The following is a 20088-nucleotide window of genomic DNA, read 5'->3' as shown; positions in this document are numbered from 1 at the left end:
GAACAGGACCTCCAATATCTGTATATACTTTTGTTGTTTATCGGAACCTATCTGTAAATACTTTAGTTGTTTATTATTTATGTATTTAGATTTATTAGACTGCTTACACCTTAGTTCATTAATTTTGTTATATTTTATATAGCCAACGTCAATTTCCTGGCTATAGTGGGTTGCAAAATAGTATTTTGCATACACCACTAGATTTAGGTCTCTGAATACCTTAGAACAAGACCTTTTCTACTTTGTTTGTGTATATACCTTAGTTTAAAATTATTTGAGTACTATTCACACCACGGATACTCTTTATTGATTTTAAGGATTACTATTAAAGGTTATGTTTTAAATGTATTCAGGGCACTCATTTTTCGTTTCTTCACTACTACGTTTCTAGCCCTTGGGTTAACCCCTATACGAGTCCTCCTCTAGCTTCTGTTCTCCTATTTTGTATTTTAAAAAAGTAATAGGTAAGAAAACAATGGTAGCTTACTCACATTTGGTGGAGCTATGGCCAGCTCCAGTTTTGATAGCGTATAGTGGTATGATCCCCACTTACAGGATGTGTTGGTGAGTGTCCGTAGAAGATGGTGTTATGGGATCCATTTGAAAAAGCCCTTTTGTGGAGAAACACGTTATGGAAAGTATTCCTTTGTATTTTATTTGAATAAAGTTTTTTTGGTCACTATACTTGCATACTGTGCCAATTACCTTTTGTTTTATATAGTTTTATTTTTTTTTAAATGCACTTAATTCCTGACTACCTTGTTCCTTGTCTACTCCAAAGAAATCCCAAGTGGGTATCGTACCACCGGCGCCTTATCCATAGAGAAGTTTGCCTGCCCCCCCTTTGTGAGTATTTAATATCTTTAATATCTTACCAATTTTATTGTAATATAGAGCACTATTATCTGATTCATATATTTTTGTCATTTTGGGTCCCACAACACCATCTTCTACAGACACTCACCAACACATCCTGTAAGTGGGGATTATCCTACTATAGCCCACCAAATGTGAGTAAGCTACCGTTGTTTTATTGCCTATTACTCATTTAAATTGACATATTGCACTATTGGATTTCCCGTTTTCTTGTCTTGCTTATTTGTATGGATTACACTAAGAAATCTTCTACCCATCATATTCGCTGACACAAGGACCTACTGCCTACCCAAGAATTCCTATTGCACTGCAATTATATCAAACTATTGGCTAGTGGCTTTTTGCAGAGAAATGTGCTCCTTTACAGGCTGCTAGTCATAATTAGTTTATGAATAATAGTGAGTCATGACTTATCTGGCCCTCTGCTCCCCTGCAGTGATCTAATTAAAGATGTGGGTGTTACAGTTCTGTGTCACCCAACTCTGGTCTGCCTTCGCTCCTCCAACAGTCTTTGTTGATTCACCCTGCTTGGGGACCCTTCCCCAAGCAGGGCAAGCCTCTATTCCATGACACCAAAATGCTCACACGCTGGCTTTGTGTCAGGATCGGGACAGGGATCCAACACGCAGAGTACAAACAGTAGCCAGATACGTATACCGGACCTTAGAATGGCCGGACTAACGTAAGTAGTACAGTAGAGAATGGTCAAAGACAAGCCGAGGTCGAGGGTAACAGAAGACAGGTAAGCGATAGACAAGCCGGATCAAGGGTAACAGAGATAAGCAGAGAAGAGCAAACAAGCCGGGTCAAAACCAAAAGGGATAACTAGAAAACACGAGCACTGAGTGACTAGAACAAGCTAGAACCACGACAGGGCAATGAGCTAATGAAAGAAGCACTGTTAAATGCCCTGTTCAGATAAGTAGACACACCTCCGACGAGTCCTGATTGGTCCTGAACCAATTGAGTGACAGGTCGTTCCGGGTTGACGTCCTGACGTCGACTTCCGGACGTCATGCTATAAAAGGGAGTCACTCCCTCGCGGCCGGCTTTGCATGACCGGATGGACCGCGAGAAAGAGGGAAATCAAGCCGTCCGGATGGATGAACGACTAAGTCTCTACCTCTCTCGGAGGTAGAGACCTCAGGTACCCTGACAGTACCCCCACTCTCAGATACGCCCACCGGGCGGAAGGAACCAGGACGAGAAGGGAAGCGAGAGTGAAATGCCCTGCGGAGACGGGGAGCATGAACATCCTCCTGAGGTACCCAACTTCTCTCCTCAGGACCATATCCTTTCCAATCGACCAGATATTGTACTCTCCCCCGGGAGATTCGAGAATCGACGATGGAATTGACCTCATACTCCTCCTGACCCTCCACCTGAACAGAGCGAGGAAGGGCGATCGTGGAGGAGAATCTGTTACAAACTAGTGGTTTCAGCAACAAAACATGGAACGAGTTAGGAATGCGTAAGGTAGTAGGCAAAGCTAGACGATACGCAACTGGGTTAATTTGAGCCAACACCCTGTAAGGTCCAATATACCGAGGAGCGAACTTCATGGAAGGCACCTTTAACCGAATGTTTCTAGTACTTAACCATACTCTATCGCCTGGAACAAACACCGGTGCTGCCCTTCTACGTTTGTCAGCGTGTTTTTTCACCAGCATAGAATTGTGCAGAAGAATTTGTCGAGTCTGGTCCCACAACTCCCTTAAATTGGCAACATGGACATCAACCGACGGTACCCCTTGGGAAGAAGACTCCGAAGGAAGAATGGAAGGATGAAAGCCATAATTCATGAAGAAGGGGCTAGAATGCGTAGAATCACAAACGAGATTGTTGTGTGCAAACTCCGCCCAAGGAATCAAACCGACCCAATCGTCCTGGTGTTCAGAAACGAAACAACGTAGATATTGTTCAACCTTTTGGTTGGTGCGTTCAGCAGCTCCATTGGACTGAGGATGGTAGGCAGAAGAAAAATTCAATTTGATGCCTAGTTGAGAGCAGAAGGATTTCCAAAAACGGGAAACAAATTGGGAACCTCTGTCAGATACAATTTGGGAAGGTATCCCATGTAAACAGAAGATCTCCCTAGCGAATATCTCTGCTAATTCGGGCGAAGATGGAAGTTTAGGTAAGGGAATGAAGTGAGCCATCTTAGTAAATCTGCCCACCACAGTGAGGATAACAGTCTGCTTTTTAGAGATAGGCAAATCAACAATGAAGTCCATAGCCAAACAGGACCATGGCTTTTCAGGAACCTCTAAAGGGTGCAGAAATCCGCATGGGAGCGAATGAGGTTGCTTATTCTTGGTACAAACTTCACACGCCCCGATGAATTCTTTAATATCTTTACGTAAATCAGACCACCAGAAATCTTTAGAGATCAAAGCATACGTCTTGCGAATGCCAGGATGTCCAGCCACCTTGCTGTCATGGAAACAGCGTAACACTTCTAGTTGGAGAGTGGCGGGACCGAAGTGTCGATCCCCAGGAGTCTGTTTGGGCGCAAGATGCTGTAATTTCATGATCTCAGTAAGCAACGGAGAGTGAATCCTGAGATTCGTGTTAGCGATAATGTTACCCTTAGGAACTATCGAGGAAAGGACTGGCTCAGTTATAGTGAACGGTTCATATTGACGAGACAAAGCCTCGGCTTTAGAGTTCTTAGAGCCAGGTCTATAAGTAAGTACATAATTAAAGTGAGTGAGGAACAAGGACCAACGAGCTTGCCTGGCGGACAGGCGCTTAGCCTCCCCAATATAAGACAAGTTCTTATGATCCGTTAAAATAGTAACAGGGTGTAATGTCCCTTCTAGTAAATGTCTCCACTCCTTTAAAGCCTTAATGACCGCTAACAGTTCCCTATCACCGATGTCATATCTGCTTTCAGGCCCAGATAATTTCTTAGAGAAGAACCCACAAGGGTGTAACGGTTTGTCCACCCCTAACCTTTGAGACAGAACAGCACCAACTCCCGTCTCAGAGACATCGACCTCGAGTAAGAACGGCAGAGTCGTATCAGGGTGGACTAGAATGGGAGCAGAAGCAAAAAGTTCTTTGAGAGTCTTGAAAGCAACAAGAGCCTCAGTAGACCAAGTCTTAGTATCAGCCCCTTGTTTGGTCATATTGGTAATAGGCGAGATGATAGAAGAGTATCCCTTAATGAAGCGCCTATAATAGTTGGAAAAAACAATAAACCTCTGAATAGCCTTGAGTCCTTTAGGCAACGGCAAATCTAAAATAGATTGGAGTTTGTCAGGGTCCATTTTAAAGCCTTCCCCAGAAATCACGTAACCAAGAAAGTCTATCTGCGACTGGTCAAAGCTGCATTTCTCCAATTTACAGTATAGACCATGTTGCAGAAGTTTGTGTAGTACCTTTCTGACTTGTCTATGGTGAGTCTCAATCTCCCTAGAGTGTATCAGTATGTCGCCCAGGTAGACAATAACACAATCATGTTGAAACTCCCTAAGTACCTCATTAATCAAATCCTGAAATACTGCAGGAGCATTGCAAAGTCCAAATGGCATAACTGTGTATTCATAATGGCCATACCGAGTATTGAACGCCGTCATCCACTCGTGTCCATGCTGGATTCTCACCAAATTATATGCCCCTCTGAGATCTAATTTGGTGAAGATTTTGGAGCCCTTAAGACGATCAAACAACTCGGTAATCAATGGGATAGGATAGGCATTTCTGATAGTTATTTTATTCAAACCTCGGTAATCAATACAAGGCCTCAGCGTGCCATCCTTCTTTTTAACTAAAAAAAACCCAGCCCTGGCAGGAGAAGAAGACCTCCTAATGAATCCTTTCTCTAAATTCTCACGAATATATTCCTCTAGAACAGAGTTCTCCTGAACAGATAAAGGATATACATTACCCCTCGGGGGCATAGTACCAGGTAGAAGCTTAATTTTACAATCAAATGGCCTGTGTGGAGGTAATGAATCGGCATTCTTCTTGTCGAATACTGCCTTTAAGTCTTGGTACAGGGACGGTATCTGTTTCTCTGTGGACTGAGTAGAACTACCTGGTGTATTAATATTAGCCAATGGAGAAACCTTGCGTAAACACCTCTCCTGGCAGCTCTGACCCCACGAGAGTATCTCCCCTAACTCCCAATCGATAATAGGGTTATGTCTCTTCAACCATGGATACCCCAGAACTATGGGAACAGAAGGGGACGAAATGAGCATAAGAGATAAATTCTCCACGTGTAGGATACCAACATTTAAGTTAATGGGTATGGTCTCACGAAAGATAACGGGGTCCAGTAATGGTCTACCATCTATGGCCTCAACGGCCAAGGGTGTCTCCCTTAACTGGGATGGGATATTGTGTCTAGTGGCAAAGGCTTGGTCGATAAAATTCTCAGCAGCTCCGGAATCTATCAAGGCCATAGCCTTTACTACTTCCTTCTCCCAGGTTAAGGAAACTGGTAGCAGAAGCCTGTGATCTTTATAATTAGGAGTAGAGGACAAAATAGAAACACCCAAGGCCTGTCCTCTAGAGAAACTTAGGTGCGAGCGTTTCCCGGGCGGTTAGGACAGTTCGAGAGTAAATGACCTCTGGCTCCACAGTACATACATAACCCCTCCCTTCTCCTGTACTGTCTCTCCTCCTCAGAGAGGCGGGTATAGCCTATCTGCATAGGTTCAGGGAGCAATGAGACCGTGGAGTCAGGACTTAGAAACACGGGAGCTAACCTAAAGGAAGGTCTCCGGTTCCTCTCTCGAGTGTTCTGTCTCTCTCTTAAACGTTCATCTATACGAGAAATGAACGAAATTAAATCCTCTAAATTCTCAGGAAGTTCTCTAGTAGCAGCCTCGTCAAGGATTACATCTGATAGCCCATTCAAAAATACGTCCATATACGCCTGCTCATTCCACTTGACCTCTGACGCCAGAGACCTGAACTCTAGTGCATAATCCACAAGTGTTCGGTTCTCCTGTCTCAGGCGTAACAGTAATCTGGCTGCATTAACCTTTCTACCTGGAGGGTAAAAAGTTCTTCTAAAAGCAGCTACAAATGCGTTATAGTTATATACTAACGGGTTATCGTTCTCCCATAGTGGATTGGCCCATCTCAGAGCCTTCTCAATGAGTAAGGTGATAATAAATCCCACCTTTGCCCTATCCGTAGGATAGGAGCGAGGTTGCAATTCAAAGTGGATACTAATTTGGTTTAAAAACCCACGACACTTCTCAGGAGCACCACCATAACGTACTGGTGGGGTAATGCGAGAAGAAGCACCTACAGTGGCTACCTCTAGGCCTGAACCTACAGGAGAGATAGGAGTAGTACGTAACTCCTCTGGTGGATTATTGGCACGAGATAATAACGCCTGTAGCGCTAGCGCCATCTGATCCATTCTGTGATCCATGGCTTCAAACCTAGGATCAGGAGAACCAAGCTGACTGTTTGTACTTGCAGGATCCATTGGCCCTGTCGTAATGTCAGGATCGGGACAGGGATCCAACACGCAGAGTACAAACAGTAGCCAGATACGTATACCGGACCTTAGAATGGCTGGACTAACGTAAGTAGTACAGTAGAGAATGGTCAAAGACAAGCCGAGGTCGAGGGTAACAGTAGACAGGTAAGCGATAGACAAGCCGGATCAAGGGTAACAGAGATAAGCAGAGAAGAGCAAACAAGCCAGGTCAAAACCAAAAGGGATAACTAGAAAACACGAGCACTGAGTGACTAGAACAAGCTAGAACCACGACAGGGCAATGAGCTAATGAAAGAAGCACTGTTAAATGCCCTGTTCAGATAAGTAGACACACCTCCGACGAGTCCTGATTGGTCCTGAACCAATTGAGTGACAGGTCGTTCCGGGTTGACGTCCTGACGTCGACTTCCGGACGTCATGCTATAAAAGGGAGTCACTCCCTCGCGGCCGGCTTTGCATGACCGGATGGACCGCGAGAAAGAGGGAAATCAAGCCGTCCGGATGGATGAACGACTAAGTCTCTACCTCTCTCGGAGGTAGAGACCTCAGGTACCCTGACACTTTGTTACCAGCATGCTGGCGCCTGAATGAAGTGATATCAGTCCATTCCTATATTCCCTAGGCTGTGCTATCAGCTTTATGGATAGAGAGCAAAGGCATGTCCTGTGACAGGTGTCTTCTGCTCTACTGGCTTTCAATTTCTTGGCATTAAGTGTCTGCTGAGGAATTGCAAGTCCGATGTGGAGAAAAAACTATTTTTAAATAGATTTTTCTCCGCATTTGCTAGCAACACTGCTAGCACTATTTATACATGTGATTTTATGCTCTTTTAAAATAACTAAGGTTCATTTTATGATGACAATTTCTCCCTTTAACAAACATATTTTTATGCATCATTAGAGTTATGATGGTGAAGTGCTTAAATTCTGGTGCAGTTTTTTGGAAAAAACCCACATGGAAACTTGTCAACTGTCAGTGGAACTAGTTAACACATAAGCAAGGCAAGTTGAAATCAGTACATTCCGTGGTCAACACTTCTGCTTTCACATTGAATGCTGTTCTGTAGAAACTGTCAGTATTCTGAGACAATGTCTCTTAAACAATTAGCACTATTAATAAAATATTATATTGTGAAGACACCTTATATGAACTGCTCCAATCAAGTGCCCTACTGTAACTCAGGGGAACAGGTCAACATTAGCAGATGTGACTTAGGATGGTAAATGTGGTTCTAAAGGGCTAAAAGTGCTAGTGGTAGGATAGGAGATACACATTTCTGACCATTTGTGTCTAGATGTAAAGGAGATTATAGTAACATTCTTTAGAATTAAACAATGGTTCCATCTCTGCCTGATCTGGTCTTCTGTCCTGAAGTACAAATGCCCATCGACAAAACTTCACACCAACTCTTAAGGTTTTATAAATGAATCAGTTTGCCTGTCTCCTTGTGTACAAAACTTAACCTCGCTGAATATATTACAAAATGCGTTTCCTATTGTAAGCATGCCTTATGGTTGGTTTTCCTCATAATTATGACTTTGAATTTGAAGCACACTCTCTCATGTTCTTCCAGGATTTACACAATTCCACATTTGTTATGGAAAAAATCCATGCAACCCATTACAATGAAGTTACTTGATGCGGGTATTGCTTATCGCTGGTCTGCCCCGCGAACATTGGCGTTCTAACAGGAAGGAAACATTTTTAAGGCATCATCTCCTGAGGAGGCATCAATCAACATTAAGACCTTTGACCAGTTGTACATGGGATATCATGAATATTGTACTCTTTGTCCCTGTAGATGGATGGGACTTAGTGACATAAATGTATATGATTGAATTTTTGTAGATTTTCTACTTTTTTTGTGTTTCTATTCCTCATCTTATTTTACACTAACCACTGAACCACCCACAGGGCGGTCTGGAGGCGTCTGGGCCATTGATATAATCTGATATCCAGCTTCATCTTACTCAATCGATTCCTTATTCCAAATAAATAAATGCTGGCTAGCATGGATATTCCCTTTAAATCCCCATCCACCCCATTGGTTAGGGTTATCAAGGTATCCATGAGGCACTTGTTCACTTGTTTTCTTAGACTTTTTAATTTCAATGCATTATACACATCATGTCCCACTGTAAATATTGAGGGACCTGGTTAAATAGTGTTAACTTACTACTGAAGTAAGTGTACCTCCACTTTATGTATGCATTGCAGCCAGCAGCAATACTATGCAAATGTTTGCAATCTACCTAGCAAGCAATATCGCTTACTAGTTCATATCCACTATATTAGTAGGCTTAAAATTTTTGACAGCATATTATCACAGTATATATGTTTTTAGTCTTTTTCTTTTTCATTTACATCATGCCTTCTATTAGGATGTGATTCCGGACACTGTTACATATATTGTCTTCTACACAAAAACACAAGAAAAAAGAGTGGTCTAATAACCCACTTTAAAGGGACACTATAGTCACCTGAACAGCTTTAGCTTAATGAAGCAGTTTTGGTGTATAGAACATGCCCCTGCAGCCTCACTGCTCAATCCTCTGCCATTTAGGAGTTAAATCCCTTTGTTTATGAACCTTAGTCACACCTCCCTGCATGTGACTTGCACAGCCTTCCATAAACACTTCCTGTAAAGAAAGCCCTATTTAGGCTTTCTTTATTGCAAGTTCTGTTTAATTAAGATTTTCTTATCCCCTGCTATGTTAATAGCTTGCTAGACCCTGCAAGAGCCTCCTGTATGTGATTAAAGTTCAATTTAGAGATTGAGATACAATTATTTAAGGTAAATTACATCTGTTTGAAAGTGAAACCAGTTTTTTTTTTTTCATGCAGGCTCTGCCAATCATAGCCAGGGGAGGTGTGGCTAGGGCTGCATAAACAGAAACAAAGTGATTTAACTCCTAAATGACAGTGAATTGAGCAGTGAAATTGCAGGGGAATGATCTATACACTAAAACTGCTTTATTTAGCTAAAGTAATTTAGGTGACTATAGTGTTCCTTTAATAACAAAATGTTTATGTATGCAGCTGGTATTATCAGCCTGTATGACAATTCTGGATTGCTTGTTTGCTGCACATGCCACTCAACAAAAAAGAGATTTACAAAAAAGAAACATCTTAATTCAATAATTATGAGGTATGTCCCAATACTTTGGACATATATATACTTTTGTGCATTAAATCCCACGACATTGGAGATATATTGCATAACCATAGGCGTGTGCACGGGGTGTGCCGGGTGTGCCTGGGCACACCCTAACCCCCGTGGCCAGCCTATGGATTGAGTCCTGCAGGAACAGAGTTCCTGCACTTTTTTTGTGCAGGAACGCCGTTCCTGCAGGCACTCAGCGCCCCCCTTCCTCCCCCATGTCCCCCCCGGTCGGCTCTCTCAATATCAGCCGCGGCGAGGGAGCTGTGAGCTTTCTGCTCCCTCTCGCCGCGCGCTGCTTGCTGATGCTGGGAGCCGGAATATGACGTCATATTCCGGCTCCCAGCTACAGCAGACAGCCCGCGCGGCGAGAGGGAGCAGAGAGCTCACAGCTCCCTCGCCGCGGCTGATATTGAGAGAGCCGACCGACCCACTGGACCCCAGGGACAAGTCCACGCCAGCACTCCAGGTAGGGAGGCTGGGTGGACATTTTTTTTAATTAAAAAAATAATAATTTGTGTGTGTGTGAATGTGACTGTGTGTGTGTGTCTGTGACTGTGTCTGTGTGTGTCTGTGTGTGTGTGTGTCTGTTTGTGTGTGTGTGTGTGTGTGTGTGTGTCTGTTTGTGTGTGTGTGTGTCTTTGACTGTGTATGTGTGTGTGTCTGTGTGTGTGTATGTGAATGTGTGTGTGAATGTGTGTGTGTGTCTGTGAATGTGTGTGTGAATGTGAATATGTGTGTGTCTGTGAATGTGTGTGTGTCTGTGAATGTGTGTGTGTGTGTGAGTGTATGTGTATCTGTGAATGTGTGTCTGTGAATGTGTATGTGTGTCAGTGTATGTGAATATGTGTGTCTGTGAATGTATGAGTGTGTCTGTGTGAATGTGTGTGTCTATGAATGTATGAGTGTGTGTGTGTCTGTGAGTGTATGTGTGTGTGTTTGAGTATGTGTGTCAGTGTGTGTGTATATATATATATATATATATATATATACACACACACACACACACATATACATACACACACTGGAGTGTATATTATTTTTTTTGGGGGGTGGGAATCTTGGTTCCCACACTTTATTCCCCAGGACTTTATTCTCCCCTGTCGGCTCACGCAGAACCGGCGCTGAGTGTCGGCTCTGCTCTAAGCCTCCATGGGCCGGCGGGGAGATCAAAGATCTACCTCACCGGCCCACAGCAGCATGAAGGGAGGCAGGAGAGGACCCGGGGAGCTCTAGACAGCAGCTCCGCCAGGTTCCTCTGGCGAGATCTGAGCGTTGCCGCGGCAATGCTCAGATTTCACGAGAGTTAATTCTAGCCCCGCAGGCTAGAGTTTACTCTCCACTGGACCACCAGGGATGGCACATGGCAGCAAGGATCCCCCTCCCTACATACATAAGGTAAGAAGGGAGGGGGGATATTTACTAATCTGCCCCCACCTCCACAATCTGTCCAAACATACAGCACACACACACACATACAGCACCCACACACAAAAAGCACCTACAGACATACAGCACTCTCACACAAACAGCACACACACAGCACCCAAACAGCACCCACACACATACAGTACACATACAGCACCCTCACACACACAGTACACTAACTGCACCCTCACAAACACACACAGCACCTTTACAAACACACAACACCCTCACACACAGCACACTAACAACACCCTCGCAAACACACACACACAAACAGCACCCTCAGAAATACATGACACCCACACACATCACACAAACAGCACCCTCACACACACAGCACCATCACACACACATCACACAAACAGCACCCTCACACACACAGCACCCTCACACAGCACACTAACAGGACCCTAACACACACACACAAACACCCTCACACACAAACAGCACCCTCACACACACACACACACAAACACCCTCACCCACATAGCACACTACCAGCACCCTCACACATACACACACACAGCAGCACCCTTACACACACCACCCTCACACAGCACACTAACAGCACACACACACACACACACACACACACAGCAGTGTATGTATATATGTGTGTGTGTATATATATATATATATATATATATATATATATACATATACATGCGGCGTGTGTTTGTGCTTTAGGGTGCACACCCTAATGCAATAGGCTGCGCACGCCTATGTGCATAACACTTATGAAACCAGCAGATTTTGCAATAACAATTCTTTACAGAGTTGCTGTTTCTTAACCCCTTCAGGATGGAGTCAATAGTACACTTTCTGATCAAAACAAAATGTAAACAAAAACTGGAATTTGAGCTATATGTCTGTTCAACTGTAATTCACTTCTTTCATATTAAGTGCACCCACACTTATTATATATCATTTTGTTCGGGAGAAACAGGGCTTTCAGTTCACATGAACTATTTATATTTGAAACATAACTGATTATGAATAAAATAAAAAAAACTGTGAGAAATTAAGATTTTAAAAAGAATGTGTAGTCCCGCCTGACATTTTAGCTTTAAATGTAATAATACTGTTTGCTTTTACTGCAATAAAATGCACATATTTGTATTCAGCAAAGTCTTACGACTACAGCAGTACCCCCCATTAAGAGGTTTTACAGTGTTTTGGAAAGTTACAGGGTCAAATATAGCACATTTTTCATTTTTTTTCACATTAAAATTTGCCAGATTAGTAATGTTAGATTTGAGACCATGTGGTAGCCTAGGAATGAGAATTACCCCCATGGTGGCATACCATTTTCAAAAGTACACAACCCAAGGTATTGCAAGTGGGGTATGTCCAGTCTTTTTTAGTAGCCACTTACTCACAAACACTGGTCAGAGTTAGCATTCATATATTTTTTTTTTGTGTGAAAAAAGCAAAAAACTAATATTTGGCCAGTGTTTGTGAAAGTAAACATGGTCTTTCTCTTTTTTTGTTGTTTTTGTTTGCGCAAGAACTACTAAATGAAGCATTAGTGGTTCTGGTGAGAGCTTCCATTAGTGATCTCATGGCACATTAAAATAAAATATTGGCCAGGCCAATGTCATGTCATGCACGCACATACACAGGTACACAATGTTATGTTATAAGAAATAAAAGTATGTGTGTGTGTTAATATATATATATATATATATATATACATACATACACACGTATTATATGTGTGTGTATATTTATACACACACGTATTATATATACAATTTATTTATTTTTATATATATATATATATATATATATACACACACACACAAACACACATTCTACATATATATTTAACTATTAACATAATTATTTGATTTTATTAATTATAATTTAAGGGACCTGCCTGACAACCCAGGCAGACAGTTCAGAGAATTTAATTGGCAAGCCCTATATTTAACCTTGTAACTTTCCAAAACAACATAAAACCTTTACATGGGGATATTGTTGTACTTGGGAGGCTTCGCTGAACATAAATATAAGTGTTTTAAAAAGTAAAACTGATCACAATGATGATATCACCAGTAAAAGTGCAGTTTTCGTTTAAAAAAAATGCAAAAAACATATAGAAACGCTAACTATGGCCAGCTTTTGTGACTAAGTGGCTATTACAAAAGACTAGAAATACCCAATTTAAATACCCTGGGTTGTCTACATTTGAAAATGGTATGCCATGATGGGGTTAATTCACATTCTGGGGCTACCATATGGTCTCAAACGGCAACATAGACCCAGCAAACCAATCTGGCAAACTGAGTCGGGCAAGCTTTATATTGACCCTGTAACTTTCCAAAACACCATAAACCTTTACATTGGGGTATTGTTGTACTTGGGAGACTTCGCTGAACATTAATATAAGTGTTTTAAAAAGTAAAACTTATCACAATGATGATATCACCAGTAAAAGTGCAGTTTTTGTGTAAAAAAAATGCAAAAAACAAATATGAACGCTAACTTTGGCAAGCATTTGTGGCTAGGTGGCTACTACAAAAGACTGGATATACCACATTTTGAATACCCTGGGTTTTCTACTTTTTCAAATGGTATGTGATGGTGGGGTTAATTTTCATTTCTGGACTGTCATACCATCTCAAAGGCAACATAGCCAATCTGGCAAATAGCAATTTATAAAAACTGGCAAATTGGCAAATCTTATGTTTGACCCTGTAACTTTTCAAATCACCATAAAACCTGTACTTGAGGGCACTGTTGTACTTGTGAGACATTACTCTACACAAATATGAGTGTTTTACAGCAATACAATTTATTATACTGATAATATCATCGATGAAATGGCAGTTTATGTGTGGAAAAAAGCAAAAAAACGAATATAAACGCTAATTTTGCCCAGGGTTTGTGCCTAAGTGTCTACTAAAAAAGACTGGACATACTCCATTTTGAATACCGTGAGTTGTCTACTTTTTACAAATGGTATGCCATGATGGGGTTAATTTTCATTCCTGGGCTGCCATACGGTCTCAAAGGCAACATAGGCCCAGCAAACCAATCTGGCAAATTTCAATGTGCAAACATGGAAAAGGGGAAAGCCCTATATTTGACCGCTGTAAGTTTGTAAAAACCCATAAAACCTGTACATTGGGGGCACTGTTCTACACTGGAGATGTTGCTGAACACATAATGGGGTGTTCTTTGTCAGTAACACATAACCGGAACGGAGAACCCATGCCTAAAGTACAAAGTGGGAAAAAAATAACACAAAAAATTACTACCCAAATGTTTGACAAAGACTGGTGCAAGAATTAGTGCACGGAAAGTGTTAAAATACCACTAGGGTGTCTACGCTTCAAAAATATATGGTTTGATGGGGGTAAATTACATTGGCCGGCTTCAAAAATGTCCCAAGTAGGATATGGGTACATGATGACCAGCTGTGAAAATTCCAAGTTGGAAAACTGGAATGTGCACCCTCCAAATGAGGTATTTTAGCCTCCAGAGAACCTCACACACCTATACATGGGTGGTATCACTGTACTTGGCAGATGTTGATGAACACATATCGGGGTGTTCTTTGGCAGTAACTCTTAAAGTTCTCAGTACATGTATTCATAAATTGCCATGTGTGTCAAAAAAATCACCAATTATTTCATTTTTTTTAAATTTGGCATAAATTGGTGGTACAATGGTTCCATGAAAAGAGTCAAAATACCCCAAGTTTAATACTTTAGGTTGTCTACTTTTAAAATATATATACATGTGGAGGGTTATTCAGGGATTCCTGTCAGAAATTAGTGTTATAATGTAACTAGTTGCTAGTTCGCTAATCTATGTTTAGGGAATTTTTCCCGAACATAGATTTGCTGGATTCCATTCGCGAGTAAGCTAATCTATGTTCGTGGAAGTTTCCCCCGAACAGAGGTTCGCAAGATTCCATGCCCCAGTGAACTGGTCTATGTTTGGGGGAATTCACCCAAATATAGACCTGCTTTCTAGCACAAGCTTGCTACCGTTTTCCCCAAAATAAGACATCCCCCGAAAATATGCCTTAGTGCGTTCTTCAGGGTGGAAATCTATTTAAGAACCGGTCTTATTTTCGGGGAAAGACGGTAATTCCTTGTTTCTTGAATGATTATACTCAGATTATTTAAGTCGTTCAATAGTACTTTTGCAATATTATAACTTAACTGTAAACATTCAATGTTGTCGCAACAAAGGAGTGGATAACCAACTAGTGAAGTTGTAGCTCTAGGGGATTTTACATCACAAGATTCACACCTACACAGACAGCACGGACCAGTGAACGTTACTCCTGACGCACAATTAAGGATACAATATATGTGAGTCATACAATGTTTTTCAATGTTAGAGTCTATTGTTTGTTACATCTGTGTTCACCTTTTTCTTTTCTCTACACAAAATCACTTGTGTTAGTTATAGAAACTTATGTCACACTTTTTAGTTTATTTGGCAGTTGGTTACCTCAATAGTCATAGAAAATGGGTTTAAAATGGATCATGGTCTTGTAGTTTTAACCACACTTACTATTTAGCAACATAAAAGAGCAGCTGGGGGAAAAAAAGTCAGTGTGATAGCAGCAGTCACCAGATGACAGATAATGACATTTCCAATGCATAAATCACACGTGAGATGAGAGGAAAAATCTCGACCTGTAAGACGATGATGTGGTAGAAAACAGCTGTTTCTGCTCTCAATCTAACAATTAAGAATCACTTTAAAGTGCAATGGAGTACACTCTCCCGGTATCTGCAAATGCACTTCAGGTATAACTGCAAATCAGATGCAATATATTTAGTCCAAAGTTCTAACAAATACGTTTAAAAGGGCAGTTTAACCCGATGAGGACACAGCTACAGAAAGAAAAGGCCAGTATGACAGAAAATTTCCGTCATGTGTCCCTAAGGGGATAAGCACCATCACTGCTACATTCTGTTGTAGCGGTTATGATGCTCTTAGACTGCAGATGGTATCCCTTGCATCTGGGTCAAAACATTTTAAGCAGCATGACCAAACTCAGGGGTTTATGAGGCCCTCACTGCTCGGCCCTGCTTGCCATGCTGCTAAAGAAGACATTCCACTTCTGCCTTAGCAATATCAATATGGTCCATATTTGGATGGCCCATCTGTATATTTTTTATCTCCATGCGGATTCTATTGCCAGTTGTTTTATTCCCGTTTTTGTGTTTCCACCCATCCTCTTCATATGTTACTAAAAATCAAACATCTTCTCTTTAGATATCTGAGATACCAGTATTAGCATTATTATATTCGGATCTTTTACAATTATATGAATATTAACAATTGTTTTGTTTGAATTCGTAAATACAGTTATTTATTCAAGTGATTAATAGATAAAAATTAACAATCAGCAATGTACCTCTTGTTCATATATTTATTCAAGATAGACACCAACAATTAGACTTGGTGCAATCTTCCTTTTTATTCATAGACAAATTGATTTGTTTTTGGGCAAAAATAATTTTTCTACAAATCTTCTTCATCAGAATTTAAGAAACAATAATTAGGGGGGGGGAGCTTTATTTGTGGGGATATTTGTAGCTTTATGTTACTAACCAGTCTGTAACAGTTACCAACCACTGCAAGTCATAGCATGCTCACCAGGGGTGAATGTCTACTCGCCAACGGTAAATTTCCACTACCAATGGTTAGTGTTGAGTGGAAATGTTATTCATTTGTGCTAGATACCAACAGTGCCGAGAAATTCCATAATATTAAACTAACCTGGAAGAGGCTTGCAGCTTCTAAAATTTTCTGTACATTTTGTTTAGTAATGACAATTTTGCTAGTGTACGTATAATTCAAAATAATTTCCATGGTGTCAGCTTCAACTCCTTGGATTACAATTTCTTCTTCATATTTCTCTTTCAGTTCATTGCAAAACATGGCTCTGAGAGGCACAATAGTGGAATGTTAAACATTAGAATACACAGCATTCACTAAAATCGAGATTAGAAAAGCACACGGTAAATCAACAGGTGTTTTTATGCACTAAGTATGTTTGGGGGCTTACTCTATTCCCATGACAACAATTTCAATACGTTGGATTTCCAGACTTCGTTATTATACAACCCCCTCTTTCCCTCCCCCTCCCCCCCTTCACCAGCTCAGAACTTGCACATGTGCTTTGAGACATTTAAGTGATCCAATCAAAGCCTTCTCTGTAAGAAGCCTTTGATTGGACCTGCGCATGACTCCCGTGACATCACAAGGGGCAGTGCCGAGCAGCACCATGTAAATAAAACCTTATTTTAAAAGTAGTTCAGTGCCTTTTAGTGGGGGGAGGACCTTAAGAACAATGCCAACAGGGGATTATTAAAAAAAAGTTGAAGTAATCCTTTATTAAGAGTTAAAGGCTAAAAGTTAATCATTTTTACATATTTTATTTCAACATATTCAGAGAATGTAGGTTAAAATATACACATATTCAATAACATGTCTAAAATTCAACAGTGAAATAATTCAGTGGTCAGCATTAGCCTTATCTCAAAAAAACAAGCCGAGGAAAGGAGGGCCATTAATAATGCAACCAGACCTTTTAAATAACTTTTCCTTCCCTTTTGTCTTTCTGCTTCTCATGTATTACCCGGTAGTTGTTTCAATTTCCTCTAGTGCTATAACAGTTACATTGAGGCATGTTTGCAACCTATTAAAAATTCTCAGTAATATTCTCATTTCCTATTATCACAATGGAACGTTTAATACACGTTACCTACTCTTAGACCGGTAGTCCATTGTTTGCGCCACTTCTATGCCCATCCCATTAAATAAAGCAGAATAATAGTAACAATAACACTCCAATAAAAAAAATGTAAAAAATAAATAAATCCGTAAGTGTATGTTTAAAAAAGTAGAATAATATATTAATCTACTGCTGGCATTGACTAAGTCTAAACATTATTGAGTTTAAAACTTCTATTTGTTTTTTTAACAAATTGAACATAGAAGTCTTAGGTAAATTGGAATATAACGACTGCTTTAATTGGTCGCAGAAACCTAGTAACAGCTGGAGATGCACAGCCAAAGACCTAATCACAGTTTTGTAAATAAATGGAAGCTCCTCGGATCTGTGCACATATGTGCCACAGCAACACTGTTTAAATCTATGCAGGATCGTGACATACACACATGCATCAAATAGCAAGTGCACCGCACATAGACAAAACTACTCTAAAGGATATTCATCAAAAGCTGTATAATAAATGCAAAATAAACACAATCAAAAGTATTCTTAACGGGTCCACATAATTCCACACTGGAACATTGCTTGAAGTGACTCTACCATCTCTTCTGGAAGGCTATTCTATGAGTTTATCATTAAACATTCTACTAGCTGCCCTCCCGCTGTAAAGGTCATCGTTTTACTTAATACCGGAAAATATCTGTAAAAATTGAGCCCATAAGAAATTGTCATTAATACACATTGTATTATACATAAAGTGCTACAGCTATGGATGAAAAATAACCTTACGTTAGACACCTAAGGTGGAAGCAATCTCTATTTTTGTCCCGAATTATAGAAGCTTTAATACTAATGCTTTGCCATGGGATATGTTGATTTAGATCTTTGCCTCACTGATTCCTGATCGTTTTTATGTGCATTGCTTTCTGATCTACGTACCTTCCCACTTATAGTCACTCCTGGCTATTATTGTTTTTGTGTTGTAATTAAAAGCTATGTTTTTATAAATATGTTGTTAACTACTAGTACAGGTTAGCCAAATGAATAGCAAAGGATCATGGGAGTGTTGGAACTATATCTGGAGATCTACCTTTTGAACGCTCCTGTGCTAGCAGAATTAGTGTAAAATAGTTCACGTTCACTACTAGCTACATGTGGATAAAAATAAAAAAATAAACAGTTTTTGTTCCCTTTAGAGTGATCGGCTGCAAAACTGTAAGTGAACTGAAGTTATTTGGACATATGAAATGAATACGATAACTTCTCTTATTCGTTTCGTTTCCGTCCTGGACTAAAATTATCATCAGGTCTGGATATAAACATTTCTTACCTGAAATAATTGCTAGCTGCAGCGAGAACCACTCGGTGACACGGGAAAACTTTATTCCCAATGCACAGAGCTACATCAGTCAAGGAGTTCTCAAGTCTTAGGTTTTCCAGTCCATTCTGAAGAGCCAAAGTAAATCCAGCATCATCGAACCTTCTGTTATCTTCACTGGAACTTTCGATGAGCTCACCCAGTTCCTTGGGACACTCGCTGTTTAATGAAATAATAAAATCATCTGAGTTTTTTTCCACAGGCTCTTCCATAGCTGCGGCAGGGAAGCGACGCTGTGTTGTGAGGATTGTTAACTCTGCTCTCCCTAAGATGCCGTTAAAGTCACACTTTGCAACTACAACGGATTTCCTGTCCACGACTCTAAACTTATCTCCAACTATCACACTCAAAACAGGAAACCTTCAACTTTCGCAGTCGGCAACTTTGAAAGGTTCGTTTCTATTTGGTAACCACAGGCAATGTAAAGTGCTATTCTCAGTCTATCAAGTAACTTCTTACCTTTAATTAAAACAATGAGCCAAAGTAGAGTTTCCTTGGGAAAAACACCAAAAACAATCTTGTATAGCAATGCTAAAACCGTTTACAGTAACAACATGTGCACTATCACCGCTTAGAGATCTGACAATTTCTCACTGTGAAGGTGGCCATAATAGAATGCCATTGTAAAACCTTCAGTTGCAGTTACTGTCTGATATATAAAAATAAACCTGCAGGTGGCATGTTATGATAGCAGCAAATAAGAAACTGATGTCCTCTGAAATTAGCTGATTAGTTCCCAGCATTCTATTGTGTAGGGAAAATGAACTGTTTCATTCAACTTATATTAATTATATTATACTCAATATATTAAAAACACTAAGTTCCAGAATGTTTTATGTGTGAAAGGGACACTGTGACAATAAGATCCTGGGGGAGCTAATGAATACCATAACTAATAAGCACAATTAATGATGAGACAGAGAGGCCTGCAGCACTCCTTTTAAAAAATGTAGTGCAGAACGGCAAAAAATTGCCCTTTTCTAGAGAGATCAGCCCAGCTATGATTGGGGATGGTAATGTGACCTGTGTGATTTTTGGGCAGCATGAAAGGCAGCATGTATATGCCGAGT

The 20088-nt window shown here is 40.6% G+C and overlaps 1 protein-coding gene across 1 annotated transcript in view; it reads right to left on the bottom strand.

Annotated features, from left to right (window-relative positions):
• The window catches only part of KLHL6 (kelch like family member 6), a 56721-nt gene extending 37479 nt beyond the window's left edge, over positions 1-19242 (bottom strand). Inside the window, exons 1-2 of the mRNA XM_063440958.1 lie at positions 18971-19242; positions 16683-16848 (exon numbers count right to left, since the gene is read on the bottom strand). Coding sequence (XP_063297028.1) covers positions 16683-16848; positions 18971-19230 — 426 coding nt within the window. The 5' untranslated portion in view covers positions 19231-19242. The remainder of the gene's footprint in view (positions 1-16682; positions 16849-18970) is intronic.
• Positions 19243-20088: the final 846 nt, after the last annotated feature.

Source organism: Pelobates fuscus, chromosome 2, assembly GCF_036172605.1.
Source record: "Pelobates fuscus isolate aPelFus1 chromosome 2, aPelFus1.pri, whole genome shotgun sequence".
In the NCBI taxonomy this organism is placed as follows: Eukaryota; Metazoa; Chordata; class Amphibia; order Anura; family Pelobatidae; genus Pelobates; species Pelobates fuscus.
This window is presented reverse-complemented; position numbering and strand designations above follow the sequence as displayed.